Source organism: Terrapene carolina, unplaced genomic scaffold (genome assembly GCF_002925995.2).
Source record: "Terrapene carolina triunguis isolate 2854851 unplaced genomic scaffold, T_m_triunguis-2.0 Scaffold33891, whole genome shotgun sequence".
Classification (NCBI taxonomy): Eukaryota; Metazoa; Chordata; order Testudines; family Emydidae; genus Terrapene; species Terrapene triunguis.
In genome coordinates this window covers 12379035-12399733 of record NW_020698242.1, presented here as the reverse complement: position 1 = coordinate 12399733, position 20699 = coordinate 12379035, and the positions used below count along the sequence as shown (strand labels likewise).

The window sequence follows — 20699 nt, the reverse complement described above, 5'->3', positions numbered from 1 at the left end:
ACAGACACACCTTAACTGTACACAGCTATATTTCCTCTCGCTAGTTTAATGATATGTATAATACACACTAGCATTAGTCACATGCTTTGTATCATGGAAACCCTTCTACAAGAGTGTCATTCAGATTTCATATCTGTACACACCCAATTTACAAATCAGTGTGTGTGTGTACATATGTGCCATTTACATATACCCATACGCGTAGCTTGTGTACATGAACTATTAATACAGTTGAGGGACTGCCATTTTTGCAACCCTACCCCTATGAGATAATTAAGAGAACACAATTAATCAAAGACTTAAACACAAGTGTCAATCGATACAAACAACATTCTGTATTTACAGTTTTCAGTAGGGTGGTTGATTTCAGAACCAAAGATCAGAATCATATCCTGGGACCCTTTAAGGGCCAAGGTGAAACTACAGTTCTAGGGCTTTCCTACACCATCTCTTCCAAGTAGACAAGAAATCTTACCCTTTTCCAGCAGGTGGTGCAGGCTCCCCTTTAGCTTTCACAAGCGCTTTGTGTGGAGATGGTGTTGGGGAAGGAGAAGGGGAAGATGAGAAGGATCGCGACCTGGACAGTTAAAAAAAAAAAAAAAAGATTAGCTCTGGGAGGAAGAGAAGGGGTACATCATTCAACTCAGTCCCTGGGATCACAGAAAGGTTCTCTCACTTGTGGTCTCCAGGCCTTTCAGGTGTATGGAGTACCCTCTTCTTATTTGTACCTTCTCTGTCCGTGGGTTAGGTGGCTGTATTGCACTGGCTACTTCTAGTGGGACTAAACTTGTTCTCTTAGTGTCATACCTGCCCTCCGCTCTAGATGCCAGGATGGGAGATAGGAATTCTGAGGGAAAACTGGATGTTAGCCAGAAAGTGACTAGCTCTAAGCTATTCCATATTAATGTTTGGGTCCAAGCCCTCTATACTCCATTACAGGCTTCAGGTCCACAGGCAGGTACACCAAATGGTTTTTTATTAAGAGAGAAACTAGAGACTAGATCATGCTTGCAAGTGTGAATTCTATTTCAAGTCCTACGTATTCCTGCTCTGGCCCAGACACTCCAAATGCAATCTACTGTCACTTAGATAGGAGCAAAAAGACTTTGGAAAAAAATGGGATGGATCAAGCACTTGCAATTTCCTGAAATGTTAGGGGAACAATCAAGCAGAGTATATCAAAGCCAAGAGAGCCAAGTGCAGAAGTTATTTCCTGGACTGGCACTGACAGAGTCAAGTGACCTGCTGGTACCATGGGGTGCTATAACTGACAATGATTGCAGCTGATAAATGAGTCACCTTACTACCAGGATTGAAAGTCTCTTGCAGCCTAACACTTCCCAGGGCCAGAAGACTAGTTTGTTTACACAACTTTTTCTTCAGATACCAAATGATCTTGGGAATATAGCTGGGAGTTTCATCACTTCCTCGCACAGTAGCAGCAGCCACGTTAAATGCGTCAGACTGATTGGTACTGTACAGGATGGCAGTGTTCTGCAACAAACAGAGGGCAAAGCACAGGGGAGGAAAGTGAAAAGTTAATTCCCCTTTCCTCCCGTTCTCCTATAAGTGCTTGTGTCTATAGAGCAATTCCTTAATTGGGCAAAGAAGCTGGCTCAAATGACATACTGCACACTTGTATTTTCAGTTCAATCCACTCTGAGGTTACATACGATTTCAACCCTAAAGAGGTGCCCAGGATGGGAGCAATTCCTCCTCTTATTTTCATTCCTGATTTGGGGAACTATCCTCGCCCTCACTCAGTTTAGGCGAGTGGCAAACTAATAAATATGCCGGCATTCTAACAGCACTAAGGCACAGAAGTGTCATTTCAAAATATCAAAACATTTTTAAGACAAAGTTGCACAGGCTGGTTCCTGTCAAAGATTCCTCCTCTTTAAAGGGAAATTCCAGTGCAGGATGAAAGAGCATAATAAATAAAATAAATAATAATAATAATAATACCACCTAGCTATGATATAGCACTTTTTATCAGTAAATCTCAATGCATTTCACAATCTTTAATGTATTCCTCCTCATAACACCCCTGTAAAGAGCTAATCATTGAAAAACTCAGGGGCGTGATTTTCTAAGCCAGGCATATGCAACTGCACAATTACCACCACTGGACCGGAAAACCAGATATTTGCATGCACGAATGTACTGACAGATATAACTGGCCATCTGAGTGCATAAATACCTAATCACAGATGCAACCCCAGCAACTGTGTGTGTGCACAATGGGTGTACAGTTGCAAACCCACAGTGCAGAAGAGGCAGGCTTTTAAACAGCAAATAAATAAAATAGTACCCTTATATGATGCAGAGTAGGGCTAAATCAGCTTCTCTATTTAAAAACAGTGGGGGGGGAAACAGATTTTAAAAATGGTTTATTGTCACTATCATATAAAAAGTTGGTTAATTTAAACAGTAACTAAACCAACTAACATTAAAAAGTTATAGAGGAATCTAGTTAACAACTTTGCAAGACTTTCATTTCCATGTCTTTTAAACAGTGAAAATGATTCTTTCAGACCTACTGTGTATGAAGGGGAGGTATAGAAAGTATCAGTGGGAAAGAAGCAATAAACAGCAGCGTCCATAGAGAGAACACCAGGCCCATCCACTGAATGGAGCTATTTGGTGAGAAAATTTTAAACACTGTTTTGAAATACAGGCAGCACATGGTCTGTAATTATTCCAGTATTTTAGTTCCCAGTAATTATCTTTATATTCTGATCTTGCTGTTTAAGATCATCATTGGTTTGACCATTTTTGTTTCAGATACTGGTTTTGTATCTGCTTTTAATACCTGAGTAACACAAAGAAAAGATTTTAAAACTAAGCACCCTATTTATTTATTTTGGAGAGTAGAGGAAAGTTGCAGCTGTTGCATTAGAAGCCAGAGAAACAGTACCTGGATCTGCTGCCTGAGAAAGAACTGTGTCTGGAAGAGTGACTAGAGTAGGAGCTGTAGGAAGAGGATCTGGAACGAGACCGTGAAGAACCAGAACCAGAATAGGAGGATGAGCGAGAAGACGACCTGGAAGAAAAAGATTAACAACTCATTTTGGGGAAAACAAATTTCTCATTTTCAGTGCTTAGTTTCAGGGACTCTCCTGAACAAAATTCAAACCTCTCATCCCCATCTTCAAGACCAATCCAGGGGCATGTTACCCTATAGATCTATAATCTCTCTCCCTGCACCCCACACCCCTCATTTCCTCCTTCGATGGAGAGAGCTCTCTTGCCACCACCACACCAGCCATCTGGAACAGGCTGATCACCTTCCTCTGCCTGCGTGACTCTCCATCCCTTTTTGGCAAAAGGCAGCTCAGAATCCAGCTCTTCGATATGGTCTTCAACCATGTCACCACCAGCTTGTTCCCCGGTGGGCCAGGATGGCCTGACCACTGCTGATCTGAGGGGGGGGAGGAATCCAGGGAATGCAGCAGTTCTTAAGACAAAAGGTATGTTGGGATTTATCTTACCAGCGTTTTATCCCCGTTTCCGACCCAAATCGTATCGGTTTGGCGTGCTTTGTGTATTTCAAGGGCGCTTGAGGTCCTTTTTCTTTTTGGGAACCCAAAGTTCAGTCTTTAAAGGGAGGCAGGCTCAAGCTTGTGCCCAAACTCTCCCTGATTCAGTACCTGCTTTCTATGGGGCTGTTCTGTCCTCTACGGCTCTGTTCGAGTCTCCATGCTCCCAGCTTTTACCAGACTCTTCTTCAGCCGTGCGAGCACGCCCTTCCTATCGCCAACCCTCCCGCTGCTACCCCTGGAGTGAGCTAGGTCTGATTTATATGGGCCACAGACCCCACCCCCCAGGAGCCTTTGCAAGGATTAGTGATTAGAGCCAGCTGAACCTCATTCAAGTTCTAATTTCCTGGGGTAGTCCACTACCTACAGCTGCTTCTTGGAAGACTTCCCCTTGCTCCCAATGACAGTTCACTGTCGCAACCCACTAAGCTGTAACTAGGGCGACCAGATGTCCCGATTTTATAGGGACAGTCCTGATTTTGGGGTCTTTTTCTTATATAGGCTCCTATTACCCCCCACCCGCTGTCCTGTCTGGTCACCTTAGCTGTAACCCACGTGCCCCACACCAGCATTTACAATTACCAGTGCTCCAAGCTTCTCCTGTTACCACCTGCTTGCACCCCATTCCTACTGCTATACAGGTCTAGGACGGTACATGGGAATATTAAATTGTTCTCTAACAGACCAGCAAGACTCGCAAGTGCCTGTTGAAATGGCTGCTATATTGGACAGGTAATCATATCACAGGGATAATCCAAGGGAGGGTCACGTGTTAGCTCTCCCTCCGTCTCCCCTGCTTCCATTTACCTGGAAGAACCAGAGGCAGATGCCGATGACGCAGAGGTTTTCCGGCGTCTGCGCGCACGGCTGGGAGAGGCAGACATTCCAAGTTTCTTCTTAGGTGACTTGGATCGGCGCCAGGGGTCCTTCCATTCATCTGCTCTCTTGGACTGAGAGCCGGTGGTTGTAGTTGTCTCCTTTTCCTTCTTTGGTGGCTCAGGCTGACGGCTGGAAAATACACATGTTTTTAACTACCTGGGATTCTCCCGCATGTATAAATATCTTCCAAGTGGTAATACAACGTAAAACTTGATGGCAGGGGAGACATTCATTTCTCATGTTCATCTGTTTCACGGCTGCAGCCCCAGGCTCAGTCCGACAGGACTTTTGCACAGCAATTACACAGAACGCGGCTCATTTAGGACAGGTATGCAGAGCAGTATTAGGCTTTTGTTCCATCCCTCCATATAGCATTACTGTCCATTTCCAGTGCCACTCTTTGATATACGCTATTTAATGCAAGGTGAGTGGTGGACATGGTGATAAACCATGACTTGACCTAGGTTTTCACACTGCGTCCATCACCATATCTGAGCATCTGACCGTGACCCTCTGCATTTATTCCTGAGACTTTGCTGACCACTGCCGGGCCTGTTATTTGTATTTTGATAGCTCTGGCTGGTTGCCATTTTGTTAGGTCTAGTACAGATGCATAATATGAGTCAGTTCTTGCTCCAAAGAGCTTACAATCTAAACCAACAAATCAGAGGACAGAAGAAAGGAGGCATTATCCTCTTTTTACAGATGGAAAATAGAGGCACAAAGGGTATGGCTACGCTGCAATTAAAATCCTGCGGCTGGCCCGTGCCAGCTGACTTGGGCTGACGGAGCTCGGGCTGCAGGGCTGTTTAATTGCAGTGTAGACGTCCGGGCTCAGGCTGGAGCCCAGGCTCTAGGACCTACGAGGTGCGAGGGTCCCAGAGTTCTGGCTGCGGCCCGAATGGAACTAAACAGTCCCGCAGTCCGAGTCAGCTGGCATGGGCCAGCCGCGGCTGTCTAATTGCAGTGTAGACATACCTAAAGTGACTTGCCCCAGGGTCCCAGGTGAAGTCTGTTGGCCCAGTTGTCTCCCAGGTGGCTTGGGAGATAGCAAGGTGATGCTGGTTGTGTGTAATCTCCGGTGGAAGATCTACCACTTCATAACTGAATTTAATCTACCGAGAATCTTATTTTAAACTGTCCAGGGATTGCTATGTCTCAGAGGCCAAGGTGCCAAGATTACCGAAGATCTCAACTCAAGGGTGTTTCACCCTTCTACAGCAGTCTAACCCCCACTCTCAAGAGCTTTTTGAAAGAAACCGCCCACCGAATTCTCAAAAGACACGAAGTCACTCCAGGTTCTGTTTCATCAGAGACAGCACAGCCTCCACACTACACACTGAGCATGAGCTTGGACTGAGTACGCCCAAGAAAGCATAACCTATTGCCTAGATTGATACAGTGCTTTCTCCCTGCTTACACTTCCTGGAGAGGGTTTTTGCCTGGGAAAAAATAAATCACAACAGGAAGCCTGGTTTCTGTATATGCTTCAGTTATTGACTCAGCAGTGAGCATACAACCAGGCGAATGCCAAGGGGGAAATGATGCTTCTGTGAGGACATTTCCATGGTTAGTCTTTCCTCAAGAGCTACCTGCTTACTCAACATATAGCAACACCCGGCAAACTGGTTCAACTCTCTACCGTCAACTAGTCCTGGCTCTGGTCCAGTTAATATCCTGCAGGGATATCTGACAGCCAGCATTCAAAACTATGCTAACAGGCTACAAAAACTCTTACCAGACTATGGACACTCCTGTTTCTCAGGTCTACTTCAGCCCACGCTTGTTCAACAGCTACATCTCAACTACACCCGGCCTTTCTTTAAATGAAAGCCGTTCCTGTTATTGAGGCTGGTAGCCCATGTGACCTACTCTGCTGTGTTTTCAAGTGGATTTACATACATGCAAGACGCCATGTAGTCCATGGTGGTGTTGGCATGTAGGCAGTGAAGAGAAATAAAAGAAGCCAGCTCTTAGCTGCTTCAAGAGGGTTTCTGACTCATCTCAGACTGCTGCTGGCACGTGATGTGAAGAAAGATGACTGCAGCAGGGAAAGACTCTAGGTGCACAGTGACTGGTGAATGGAGAGCAAGCAATCAGAGACAGGGTAGCTTGCACGGGATTTTAGACTTATTTGATCTAAGCTTCAGTGTCTTTTGCAGCTTTATGCCTCATAGGGCACAGAGATACCACACCGAACGGGAACTACATGTCTGCTTGCAATAAAGTAGTCAGCATGAACCTTGACCATGCACTCTGATAGTAACTCCTCTCTCCAGTATACCGCCCGCATAAGGTGCTCTGTGTCTATGAACTAGCTCTGTATCCTAAACATGTGGACATTAATGTGTTCACTACTGAAACATCCAGCATGGCAATGCTGCTGTTCCACTATGAAAACACTTCCATGATTAGGAGGTTTGTTCCGCTCCACTGGAAATCTGTGTGCTAACTATTAACACTCCGTCTTGCTGCTTTGCTGCTGGGGATAGGGTGAAAGACAATGGAGGATGGCTCATACTTCTCATTAAGCCATAATTCAGTTAACCAATTTATCAGCCTGTGGATTCCTTCAGATTAGCCCTATTCAAAATGAAAAGCGCCTGGAAAGCAGAATGTACTTCATTTGCATGTACAGTGTATGGAGCTTAACGTAGTAAAGGAGCGCCTCTACAGCATCTTTCAGTTTGTAGTACTTAATAAAACAGGATTTATTCATCAATATCAACGTTCCAAAAAAATCTATTCTCCCCCTACCGAAGTGAAGCCCCTGCTGAGGCGGAACGCAGAGGTTGCTTAGAAGCACACAGCCAAGTGCCAGTATAACAACTCAGTTTAAGAAGTCTGTTCCAACTGATGCTGCACGAGGTTATTAAGGAACCAGAACATAATGAACCAAATTAGAATTTGGCCAGGACATACAAGGACAAACCCTTCTTTTGCAAAAAAGCATTCTGAAATCTTGAGTGACCTCAAGTAGCGAGGGCCTCAATTTTCTACCTGATCCGAAATATGAAACCTCTAAGTAAAGAAGCACCCTGGGAAGCCTCAATGTACAGATTAGAAGGCCCCCTCATTCTTTTTGAGTAAGGAATTGATTTCAGGTAGATTGTTATCAGGCACTCCAACCAATGTAAGAGTGCTTATACAAGGCGGCCACTCAGATTTAACTACATCAATTAAACTGAGTTAAATTAGGACAGCTGTCCAGGGAAGACAAGGCCTGAGAAACAGGTGAACCTAAAATCAGACAAGGTGGGGGAAATATCATTTTTTGGTGGTGAGCGACAAGCTTTCTAGCGTACATAGAGCTCGTCTTCGAGTCTTGGCCCTGGTCTATACTGCAAACTTAGGTGGGTCTAACTACATCGCTCGGGGCTAGCCTACACTTACAGTGCTGCAGGGACGCAGCTGCCCTGCTGTAGCGCGGAGTGAAGATGCAATCTACACCAATGGGAGAAGTTCTCGTTGGCGTAGGAACACCACCTCCCTGAGAGGTGGTAGCTGTGTTGACGGGAGAAGCCCTCCCATGGACATAGCACTTTCTACACCAGGGGTTAGGTTGCCATAACTACATCACTCAGGGTGTGGATTTTCCATGCCCCTGAGCGAGGTAGTTATACGACATAAGTTGGTAGCGTAAACCAAGCCTCGGGGGTGATATGGTGTTTGTGTCTTATCATTTTTCAGTCTGAGTTCAATCGAGTGCATAGCGATTGTCTGGTTTCACCCACCTAGTTGCTATTGGGGCATTTAGTGCACTGGATGAGGTACACCACAAGTTGTGATCGGTATGTGCAGGACTCACAGATCTTGAAAGGTGTTGTGGTGTGTGTGTTTGTGTGTTGATTACTGTAGCAGTGGAGATATGCCTGCAGGTTTTGCAGCTGTTGTTCTGGTAGTGTCTGGTGGTACTTTGAGTTGGTGTGTCCTGGTCTGGGGAGCTTGCTTGTGATGATGAGCTTGGAGAGGTTGGGGGCTTGTTTGAAGGCCAGAAGAGGGGGCTAAGGGAAGATTTCTTTCAGGATGGGGTCTTCATCGAGTATGGGTTGAAGTAGTTTGATGATACCCCATATGGGTTCCAGTGTGTGTGGGTGGGGGGTAGGTGACAACTATAGGTGTGCGGCTGGAGGAGGTTTTATTTCTGTATTGAAGCACGTTCTCTTGGGATATTTGGGTGGCCTGTTGCATGATGCGATCAACTTCTCTGGTGGAGTGTCCCTGTTTGGTGAAGGCGGTTTTGAGTGTGTTAAGGTGTATCTCGGACTTTCTCCTTGGAGTGCCTGGCTGTAGATAACCGATTTCTTGGTGTGTTTAGGGTAGTTACTGGATCTACGAAAGCAGATGTGGTGATCGTGGGTTTCTTGTATGTAGTTGTCTGTAGAGTTCCATCGTTGAAGCGGATCGCGATATCCAGGAAGTTGGTGCTGGTGTGGCGGAGTTCCAGAGAGAGTTGAATGGAGGAGTGGTGGTCGTTGAATCTGTGGTGGAAATCTATGAGGGAGTTTAGGTCGTTGGTCCAGAGGATGAAAATATCATTGACGTTTCTCAGGTATATCATTGGTTTTGTGGAGCATTTGTGAACCTAAGTAGCAGTCAGAGTCATCTGTTTGGAGTTCACCGCCCAACTGCATTCAGAGAGCTAAATAACAATAGGGAACAATCCTGCACTGTCTGGAGGATGGACTAGAACCAGGTGTCTTAATAGGTCTTTCCCATCTCTAATTTCAACTAATCCCTAAAGTGAGTAGATGTCAGTTGTAGAAACCGGAAGAGACATTAATTTGGAATTTCAAATTGTGGTGATCAAGAAAAGGAATCAGGCTGAGCTTGGCTTTGCCAGGGAAAGAACAAGGAATAAAGCTAACTATGCTGGAAATGCAGTCATGCTGTAGATCACCACTGCACACAGCTTAATCTGCAGCTATCGAACAATCCACTGCTAGGACTTTGTCATTTCATTCCATGAGGAAATTAAAAGAGGAAGTCTGACCTCATGCCCCAAGTTCTCCTCCCAATGTATTTATGCAAATTACTATAAGCATTTCTAATTTATGGCCAGGAAAATAACCTTAGAGAAAGTGCTTCCTTCCCCTCCCCCACACATGACATCAGTCTACCACAGGTCATGCAATCTTATCACACAATACCAAGTGATGTCAATGCAGCTTCAGGGCTATTGTTCTGAAGTGTACCTACATTTTCATTTTTGAAAGAGGAAACTTCACCTTTATTATTTGAAAAGAATTATTTTCTAGCAGGAAAGTAAACTTGTAAAGTGGCATTGACATCAGCACACATTCTCCAGCAATGTACAATGAAATTTTACAGCAGGAAATAAAAACCAAGTACTGTTTGGAAGTGTTTGTTTGAACAGCCTTTAAGGTTTAGTAACTTAAAAAAAAAATATAAAATTAAGCTCTGTATATATGTGTATTACCAGACTTTTAAGTCTCTTAGTATGCTATGGGAGATGAAGGACTTCAAATTTGGTGATTTGCATGTGCAATTACCCAGTTCGGGTGCAAGTTTGAAAGTCTGGTCCTTGCAGTGCTATCAATTATAAATGTTAATGTGCCACTGAAACGGATGGGGACAGCTCGCAGCTCTTGGAGCATTTCAGGCCAAGACAGAACGACGTCCATGTTTGGAAGCTTTTCTTCAAACCCACAAAGGACAAACTTTAAAATTCAATAAAGCAGATGCTTTCATTCTGTAGAGTCTGAATCTCTCACCGAGACTGGCATAAATATATCTAGGAAACGGGACCTGTCTTGCGGGCTGGGTATTTGACACGTTAGAGCTACAGCCTTCTCTGTTGCGGGGGTACAAGTGAAAGTGTCTAGTCACTCTGCCTCATTCTTTACAGTCAGTTTATCAGAGCGGCACACATTCTTTCTAGTAATTCCAGCTTTGAACAGCTACTACGAGAAGAATGTACTCCCTTAGGTCCACATTCAAGTCACACAAGCTACTTGCTGATCCCAGCTTATGTTCACAAAAATCTTTCGTTTTTATTGTGAAAGTAGGAAGGCTTTACAGGGATGCTAAACGTTAACAAAAGCTACAGTCAATGGAAGCATTTTCACTGAAACCTTTTAAAAAGTTTCATTAATTCTAAAACACCATTTCTCTGCAGCAACATTGCAGCAGTGTGCTAGTGCATGAACTTGACCGTGAGGCAGACTTAATAAAACTGACACTGACTAGCCGGTCTTCCCTGCCTAGGCTAAAATATAAAGTGTCAGAGAAAACAAATAGGAACAAGAAAACATTTTATAAATTATCATTAATATTCTACATTTGTCAAAAATGTGAGATTTTTAAAATGGAGTGGTTAGAAGTTTTTAATCTAGCAGTGCTTTAATACGGCAGCTAAGATTACTCACAAAACAAAAAGGAATGTTAGATGCAAACAGCAGCCTGTCATACTATTTTGTATATTAGGATGAAATCCTGTTACTGACTACAATAAAATATTGTGCTGCATTTCTGAGATAATGTCAGCTGTTATAATACACAGTATCTACCCAGAAAGGACACAAAAGCAATTGAAATCAAACAGCAGTACAGTTGGTTAACCAAGACCTATTAGGAAAGATGACACTGATCGAGGAGCACTGAAAATTATGAACCCTTCTTGCTGAATGCCAGCTCTGACAGGTTGCAACAGCATATGTCTCAGTCCTGAATCACGCTCAGTTTGCATTGTCTTATTTTGAACCACTCCCTTCTGGGATCAGCCCTATTCTAACACTTTCCGGTTTGCACACTGTGGGTGACCAGATGCAACTGCACTGGTTGGTTCTAAACCTCGGAAAGTTATACTATTCTCTAATGCACCCACCACAGAGAGTAACCTTCACGATACAAGTTATTTTCATCTCGGATCACAAACTAGCTCAAGATTTCCATAAACGTACAAATACATTTGTATTTTTTTGGGGGTGATAACTGATACTGAAAAAACTCAGGGATTTTTTTTTGGAGAGGGTGGTGTGGGAAGCTGGGTGGAGGACTTAATTTTTGGCCCTACAGTACTGAGAAAATTGATATGAGAAGCAAAAGGACACCAGGAGAAATCTATGGCCAGCAGAATTAAGGACAATAAGGAGTTTTTAAAGATACTAGGAACTAAAAGAATCCTGACAATAGTATTGGGTCATTACTAGATGGAAATGGCAGAATTATCATAATGCAGAAAAGGCAGAAGTGTTCAATAAATATTTCTGTTCTGTATTTGGAAAAAACAGATGATCCAGTCATGTCATATACGACGACACTCTTTCCAGTCCACTAGTATCTCAGTAGGATGTTAAACAGCAGCTACAAAAGTTAAACATTTTAAAATCAGCAGGTCCAGATAACTTGCATCCAAGAGTTTTAAAAGAGCTGGCTGGGGAGCTTGCTGGACTGTTAATGTTGATTTTCAGTAAGTCTGGAACCGGGAGAAGTTCCAGAAGATTGGAAGAAAGCTAATAATTTAAAAGAGTGAATGGGATAAGCCTGTATAATTATAGGCCTGTCAGCCTGATGTTGATTCCGGGAAAGATAATGGAGCAGCTGATACAGGACTTGATTAATAAAGAATTAAAGAAGGGTAATATAATTAATGCCAGTCAACATGGATTATGGAAAATGTATTTTGTCAAACTAACTTGATTTTTTTTATGAGACTGCAAGTTTGGTTGATAAAGGTAACAGAGCTGATACTTCTGTAAGCCATTTGACTTGGTAGTGGATGACATTTTAATTAAAAAAATAGAAAGACAAAATGAACATGACACACATTACATGGATTAAAAGTTGGCTGATTGGTCTCAAAATGTAATTGTAAATGGGGAATCATCACTGAACAGGCATTTCTACTGGGGTCCCACAGGGATTGGTTCTTGGCCCTACGCTATTTAACATTTATATTAATGAGCTGGAAGAAAACAAAATCATCACTGCTCAAATTTGCAGATGACACAAAAACTGGAGGACTGGTAAACAATGAAGAGGACAGGTCACTGGTACAGCATGATCTGTATTGCTTGGTAAGATTGGCTCAATCAAACAGTATATGTTTTAATACAGTTAAACATAAATGTCTACATCTGGGAACAAAGAATGTAGGCCATGCTTACAGGATGGGGAACTCCATCCTGAGAAGCAGTGACTCTGACAAAGATTTGGGAGTTGTGGTGGATAATCAGCTGAATACGAGTCCCAGAGTGACACGCTGTGGCCAAAAGAGCTACAGCAATCTTTGGATGCATAAAAAGGGGAATCTTGAGAAGGAGCAGAGAGGTTATTTTGCCTCTGTATTTGGCACTGGTGTGACTGCTGCCGGAATCCTGTGCCCAGGCCTGGGGTCCACAATTCAAGAAGATGTTGATAAACTGGAGAGGGTTCAGAGAAGAGCCACGAGAATGATTAAAGCATTAGAAAACCTGCCTGATAGTGATTAAGCTCCTTAAGTCAATCTATTTAGCTAAACAAAGAGAAGGTTAAGGGGTGACTTGATTACAGTCTACAAGTACCTACATGGGGAACAAATATTTTAATAATGGGTTATTTCATCAACTAGAGAAAGATATAACATGATCCAATGGCTGGAAGTTGAAGCTGGACAAATTCAGACTGGAAATAAGGTGTAAATATTTTAATGGAGAGAATTAACAACCACTGGAACAATTTACCAATGGTCATGGCAGATTCTCCATCAGTGGCAACTTTTAAATCAATTTTAGAAAAACATCTAATTGCTCTGCTCTAGGAATTATTTTGGGGCAGTTCTCTGACCTGTGCTGTACAGGAGATCAGACTGGATGATCACAATGGCCCCTTCTGGTGCCTTGGACTCTAAGAGGACATCATTCAATATTCGCTTTTACTCTCCATTTTAGAAAAAGGGTTATAACTATCCCTGGTGGTGAAGACTGATGTAACGATTCTCAGCAGCATCTCCATTCTCAACTACTCCCTTTACTGCCAGGGGGGCACTGCACCAGACTCCAATATACTTGAAGTGTCATATTTGTTTACACATTTCTGGCTGTTTGATCTTCAAATCCTCTTCCATCCCTCTCAATTTCCATCTTACATTCTGCTGGTCATAGTTTCTGTTCTGTTCTATTAGCTTCCTTTAGGGAAACTCCTGTGTTAATGCACTGAATGCCATTTACTAGTAATTATAGTTGTCCTTGGTACACCTATGGCAAAGATCCTTACTATTTCAATAGTTACATCATGCTTTCTGGCATGGTCTCTGTGGAACTGGGCTTTCAGAGCTCTTTAGTCACTAATGAGCCAAGGAGAATTATTCACGTTCCAGCTGGAAATGGGAATCTGTTTATTATGCAATGTCCGGCTTCACTGCTGCAGCACCTGCCAGAGTGCTACCTGATGATTGCCTGCATGAGGAATTTCATACAAGCCTGGAACTCCAATAGTCTTCAACTTCAAAAAGCCACGTGACAGAGGGAGGCACTGAATATCAGCAGCCAAGAACTACGAAAGAGGCTGGAATTGCCCACGGGTTGTGATTTAGCAAATTAGGGAAAGCACAAGAGTCTATAAATAAACTAAGAGGACAGAATTACTTCCCCTATGAGGGAGAGGCATTCAGGTTAAAGATGAAGCAATTGCTAAGAGGTTACATATTAAACTTTGTAAATGGTTTATTCATAGAATGGTAAAATTAGAAATCAGTTCTATAAATAGCGCTGAGTTATTTGTATGTAATGGAGGTAGGGAGTTGGTGAATTCTTATTGGGGCAGTATCACTAGACGCTAGGTAGAGTTTAAAGGGCTGGCAAAAATGTATAAATTGAGCAAATTTATATAAATATGCTCATGTTCCAGATTAGAACCACACTTTAAATGTGTGTTGCAAACAGCAGTACACGGTAGCAATGTCCACATGGGATGTTACTGCACCGCAAGCTAGTGTGCTGTAGTCACACACTACTGCTCGGCAAGCCAATCTCCTGTGTAAACAATCCCTAGGATTTAAACTGCAGCTTCTTTTATTTTATTTGGTTTCCTGCCTCTCTCTTTCTACTGCCAATAAACCCAAACTCTCGGAAATGTAACAGAGCTAGTGGCTCAAGAGTAGAGTCCAACCAGCAGAAACTGGGGATTTGACTGCTTACATAAGAGTACTTCTAACATGCAGGAGTCTTCAATTGGAGCATTGGAAACAAGATAAAGAGATTCTCAGACACCAGCTTACTGTTAAATATTCCTATTGCTTCACTCCAAATACGTTACCTTATAAAACAGTTATCACCCTTCATTTGAGGGTTTAGTCAGATTTTAAAGCATTAAATTTTACATCTATACTATGTGCAACAATGTAAACAGCACAATAACCACTTCATTTCTAGCATTTGGGGAGGTGATTTGTTTTTGGTTTTAAACCAACCTACAAATGAAGCCAACACAAGTTCCTGTTTGGTTTTCCCCATAACTTCTGGTAGAACCTTTGCTTGACCTTTATCTATGTATTTCTTGTAATTACTGGCTGAGACAGGAGTGGGTCTGAACAAGTAGATTTGTCAATCAACAGTTCCTAGAAATAGCAGATATTAAGCCAAAAGCAATCAGATTATTGGAACCCTTTGGATCCGTGTGCTTTGTACCAGATGAAAATAAGGCCAGGAATACCCACAGCTTCCCCTGCTGTATTTCTTTATTTATCAGATACAGACCTAATCTGGAAGAAATCTGGTTTAGAGAGTCAATATGTAGTTCACAGATCACTGTGAACCACGAGAGGTTGTTCGCTGGGAAAAATCAAATCCATAAAGTGTGTAAAGATCAAGAAGAGTACCACAAGACCATGAGTCTAAGCTGCCTGCTATGGTGATAGTGTCCACTATTCAGACCCATGAACGGTTTTGAGGAGGAGGCGGTTAATTGAATTTAAGGTTGGTGAAGAGTGCCATAGTTATCCCCAGCAAGTCCTTGGGCAGCAGTGGTGAAAGTTTCTACGTGCTGTCCTACCCCTGATTTGGGGCAGAACTACCTTTAGCGCCACAGAAGGTAGTTTAGTCTCCATGGCGCCATTCAGCCTGTAGTCTCACATCTGTGCCCGTGGGCACAGTCATTAGATCAGTCATGACAAACAAGACCAACACGGGCATTTTAGAAGAGAGGTAATCAACTTGCATCATGAGTCAAACAATTATAGATGACAAGATCTTTGCCATCACGGACCTAGCGCGAATGTGAACCAGCAGCCTAAGATGAACGAGTGGCAACTGAGGTAATTAAACTGCATATTTATATTCAATACTTCTAACATCTACGTTTTAACTGCAGTTTTTTACATTAATATAACCATATTGATAAGGCACTTGAACACTTCGTATTTATTAGGGATAGTAGAAAGATTCTTAATAAAGTGTTTTCCTATTGGAAAATGGGATTTCATTTAAAAATACATCAAAATTTTCTGTCAGGAAAACCTAAAAGTGTTTCATTTTGGGTTGGGTCGACATTAATCTCTGCACCTACTTGAATCACAGCAGTACTACGTGGGAGATGTAGTTCTGGGTCACTCATGGTCTCTATTCACCCCTAGAGGCCCAGCTCCTCAGATGGACTAACTCTCCCATGATGCACTGCAGTTTCTAGGACTGAGGCACCATTGTGGCTCAGCCACCCGGAGAGATGGGCGAGACCGCAGTGCATCGCAGGAGATGCAGCTCTGGGTCCCTCAGGCATCCATTTCCCCCATGAGCCTTGCTCCTTGACTACATCTCCCACCCATTTCCCAAATATTTCAACATTTCTGAATTGAAGTTTTATTGAACTTTTAATTTTGCAAACGGTTTTGATATTTTATTTTTTCCCTGACATAGGATGAAAACAGGTGTTGCAATATCAGAATTTCCCAAGGGATGAAAATTCCATTTCCCCCCCCGATCAGCTCTAATATTTACATAGTGCTTTATAGTTAATCCAAACCCACTTGTGAGTTAGTGTAGGCAGTAATGTAGTTGACAGATTGGGAAACAGGAACATGGGAATTCCCATGCAGGATCTAGTACTCGGTCTCTGACTGTGGCTAGCACTAGAGGTTTCAGAGGAAGGTGCAAGAAACCCTGCAACTGGCAGATCTGAGTAAACAGCCCCCCCAGGAAATCTCATCCTAATTCATAACAGAGATTGGCTTAATCCCTGAAAATTGAGGCTTTACATGCCTTCCAATCCCCTTTTTGTTTTTAGTATTAACTAGAACGCTGGATATTTTTGTTATTTTTAAAAATGCCCAATCCATCCTGGATTCTTGCCAAGAGTCATTTGCCAAGGCCACAGAAGGAGCCGATGTCAATGCTTCCATGTCCTGTGCTCAGCCAGCTAGACTTCTGAGAGGCACATTAAACTCAGTTACCGTGGCTCTGGACTCCACAGCTCTATACAGGCTAGACTCCTCCCAGGTACGTACCAAAGACACCTTGAACACTTCCACCCAGAAGTTCTCTTCTCTATGTACAGCCTGCAATGGTGAATGCCCTTGAAGCTCTAATCTGATGTTGCTTTAGCTCCATTTACTGGCTGGATGTGCACTCCCTATGGTTAGTGCACATCCCTTGGAACTACTGCTTTTCCTACTTAGGGCAGCAGACAATAGAGATCCAAAGAGCATACATCCCCTCTCCCTGTTTGGTGCATCTCTGGTTAATCCACAGTTAAAACAGTACCAAACAAAACCAAGCATCAATAAAGGAGCACATACCTTGGCGGCTGCGGTGACCTAGGTTTTGGTTTTTCTTTTTCCTTTTCACGTTCCCTCTCTCTGTCCCGGTCTCGATCTCTGTCCCGGTCTCTGTGTTGTCTGTCTTTTTCATCTCTCTTCACTCGCTCCCTCTCTCTCTCCCACTCTTCTTTCCTTCGCTGGCGTTCCTTGTCACGCTCCCGTTCCCTCTCTCGTTCTCTCTCTCTCTGTCGTCGCTCCCGCTCCCGTTCTCTCTCTCGTTCCCGTTCCCGCTCCCGCTGTCGGTTCTCTCTTTCCCTTTCCCGTTCTCTCTCTCTTTCCTTGTATAAACAAAACAAACAAACAAACAAGACACTTTTACATCACTTCCATGGTTACATCTCCTCACTAATGAAAGTGAGAGGTTTTAAAGTCTCAAATTGGAAACAATTATACTAGCTCGCCAAAGTTACGGCAGGGCATCAGGGGGACAATTGGAGTTTGTGTTTGCCATAATGTTTCAGAATTACTTAGGAGCTGTATAAAGACATAAAACACAGCATCAGGTTCATCTAACTTCACTAATGGCAACAGAGCCATCAATGATGAACATGGTCCATTATCTAGAAGGCTTCCCTTGAGAAGAAAGTAATATGTATGTGGCTGTTCACCTATCTTAGGTAGACGATCACACTGCCTCACGTTGCTACTTTGACCCATTAGCAATTCCTGAATTTTGCAAATGAGCAGAATATAAAAAAATCGGATGATATAGCACCAAAAATTGCACTGAGGACTGGCCACTTTAAGACTTCCGTGATGTTCAGATTAGAAAAGTGTTATTTGAGTTTACAGGAAAAAAAACAGCTATTGCTGTTCTTTTGTATAACAAATACAGCTGAAAATCTTAGCGTCGGGCAAAATTAGTTCTCATTACCAATGTGTCCCAAGGCACTGCAGTCTGTGACCTGGCAACAGGTGCCTATATAGCCCTTGGAATACGGAACGGAAATAAGAATGTTTTCAATGAAAACACTCTGACCTTTCATTCTACAAGCAAGTCGATTCCCCCTGGATTCTAGCGGCAGACCAGTCAAAGCTGCTGCCTCCCTCATCTCAATGCAAAGTGACCACTGTACGCAACGCCCAGTTATAGTAATGGGTATTACGTTTCTTAAATACCCATTCATCCTGGTGAGAGTTTACTTGTGTACATAACACACACGCCCATATCCATCCGTCTCTTTCTGTCCCAGCGGACAATGCTCATGCAGACTGGTCTTCATTCAAATCCCTCCTTTAGACTCACTTCTTTGCAAGGCCCCCAAACACTACCCCCATCTGTCAAATGCCTTCTCCACCCCCAGATGTAAGTGACAAAGGATACCAAACTAACTCCTTCAGCTGGGTTGTGCCACTAAGTTCTGCCTTATCTAAAAGGCACAGTGTGAACTCAGCAGGCCAGGGCCAGTATATTGGTCTTGTTCAGTGCTCTGCACATTACCAGAACTTAAATAAATAATGAATGATTGAATCGTTTTAGAGATTAAGGAAAAGTCTCGTCTACACAGTCTGCCAAAAGAGGAAAAAAATCTAATGCCAACATACGTCCTATATGGTAATTGAAAACAAACGTATGTGAAGTACCTGGAGGAAGAGAGAGTGCAAAGCTTAGGAGAGGGTGCATGTTACCTTACTTACTCGGTAGTTACGATATGGGTCTGGGTCTGTGTATTGCACCCTAAAGTTCTCATATTGCCCACCACGCCAGAACCGTTCTATTTCATAATCGTAATAGGGATCTGTATAGGAATCAAGCCTATATTGAGAAAGGGGAGAAGATTAAACAGGTAAATATCATTTGCACATTAGGAAAATGGTTGCATTTATAAATGAAAACGCTAAGCATATTGACAGGGGAAAATATTCAGAGATTTATTACTGCATAAAATGGTTCACTTATATGTATCTGGGGAGAGGTTCAGAAAGCCTCTAAATATTACAATAAAACAAAACTTAGAAAAGCATGTTCTCATACACATACATAACTCTACAGGTCAAATTCTGCTCTCAGTTCAACTGGAGTGAATCTAGAGTAACTTCATTTGATTTCTACAGAGGCTACTTCGTATATATTTATGTTGGTGTAACAGAGCACAATTCCCCCCCACCCATTTAGAGTTTAGCATATTTTCTCCCCAGTACACATGTGCAACTCCCACCAAGGGAGGTTACCCATGGACATGGAAAGTAGGACAGACCCTGGAGTCTCCTACTGCTGTGTCCGCAGAGGTGATGGGTATATGACATTTGTGAATGTGCCAGGAATAAGCATGTTGGCAGAGCTTTCTAGTGAGAGAAAAATATGCCACATGCAGACACTTTTCTTATGGGGCGAAGAGTCTAAAAGCCACCAGTCCTCTAGTATGCAAAGCTTCCTCTGTTAGAACAGCTTTACTAATACTATCTGGTATCTTTATGGCATGTACCCAATAATAACTCATCCTTGCAAATCAGATGGCAGGGAGCAAGTATTATACTCATTTTAGAGATGAGAAAATGGGTAAAGAGTTTATTTTACTCCAGGGGGAATTCTGCACCACTGTGTACACGCAGAATTCATGTTCCCCAGCAAATTCTGTTTTCTTTTCAGAAAACACATTCTGCCGGGGAGGTGCTGCAATTACACCTTTCACATACCAGGGGCTGCTGTTGCACCAGAAGAGGGCAGCTGACCCAGGGCCAGAGCAGCCAGCCATGGAGAGAGAGGAAGAGAGGCTGCTTTCCTCACGGTACCCTGTCCGCGAGGCCAGATGAGGAGGCAAGGGATATTGGGGGGGGGGGGAGAGACGAACAGCACAGGGCACACGGGGCTGCTGGGGGTCATATAGACTGGAGTTCAGAAAGGCATGGGGGAGACAGATTGGGGTAGGGGCACAGGAGCTAGTGGGGTGACAGGGACTGAACAGGAGTGGGGGTGCACTGTCACATAGTAAAAGGGGGGAGAGGAGTGGCTGAGTGGGAGTGCATGGGGACGTGGCAGATGTGCCTGACTGAATGGGAGAGGCTGGGGTCAGCATGGGGGAGGCTCCCCAATTCCCTAACAATTCCTCCTCCTCCCCGCTGCGGAAAAAACCCCGGTTCCATACTTTTCCCAGCCACACCCAACAACCCTCCAGGTTCACTCCCAGACTCCGGCCCAGCAATTACTTCCCTCTCCCTCAACTTCTCCGTTACCCAGACTCCCCCAGCCTTTGCACTGCTTCTGGGGGGTGCAGGAAATGCAGTTCTGTATTGTACTTTAAATGAATTACTACTAAAAGTTCTGTTAGAATATGCCTAGCAAGGAATCGATTTGTCAAAAAATATTTCTTGAATCTTTTTTGCTGTTACAGACATACATGCTGACAGATATTTTGCAATAAATTACAAAAATAATTGAAACTGACGTGATTATATTGTGTTATTTTGGCAAATAAGATGTACAGAATTTTAAAACATTATGCACCGAATTTTAAATTTTTTAGTGCCGAATTCCCCCCCGGCGTAAGGGTTCAAGTAACTTCCAAGGCCACAGGGGTCAGTGGCAAAGC

The 20699-nt window shown here is 43.2% G+C and overlaps 1 protein-coding gene across 5 annotated transcripts in view; it reads right to left on the bottom strand.

Annotated features, from left to right (window-relative positions):
- The window catches only part of LOC112106328 (zinc finger CCCH domain-containing protein 18), a 111268-nt gene that overhangs the window by 13140 nt on the left and 77429 nt on the right, over positions 1–20699 (bottom strand). For 3 of the 5 annotated variants that reach the window (XM_026663649.2, XM_026663648.2, XM_026663650.2), the window contains exons 8-12: positions 18799–18925; positions 17149–17447; positions 4347–4547; positions 2918–3043; positions 476–577 (exon numbers count right to left, since the gene is read on the bottom strand). In XM_026663649.2, coding sequence (XP_026519434.1) covers positions 476–577; positions 2918–3043; positions 4347–4547; positions 17149–17447; positions 18799–18925 — 855 coding nt within the window. The remainder of the gene's footprint in view (positions 1–475; positions 578–2917; positions 3044–4346; positions 4548–17148; positions 17448–18798; positions 18926–20699) is intronic. The other 2 variants (XM_026663651.2, XM_026663652.2) reach the window with 2 other exon arrangements.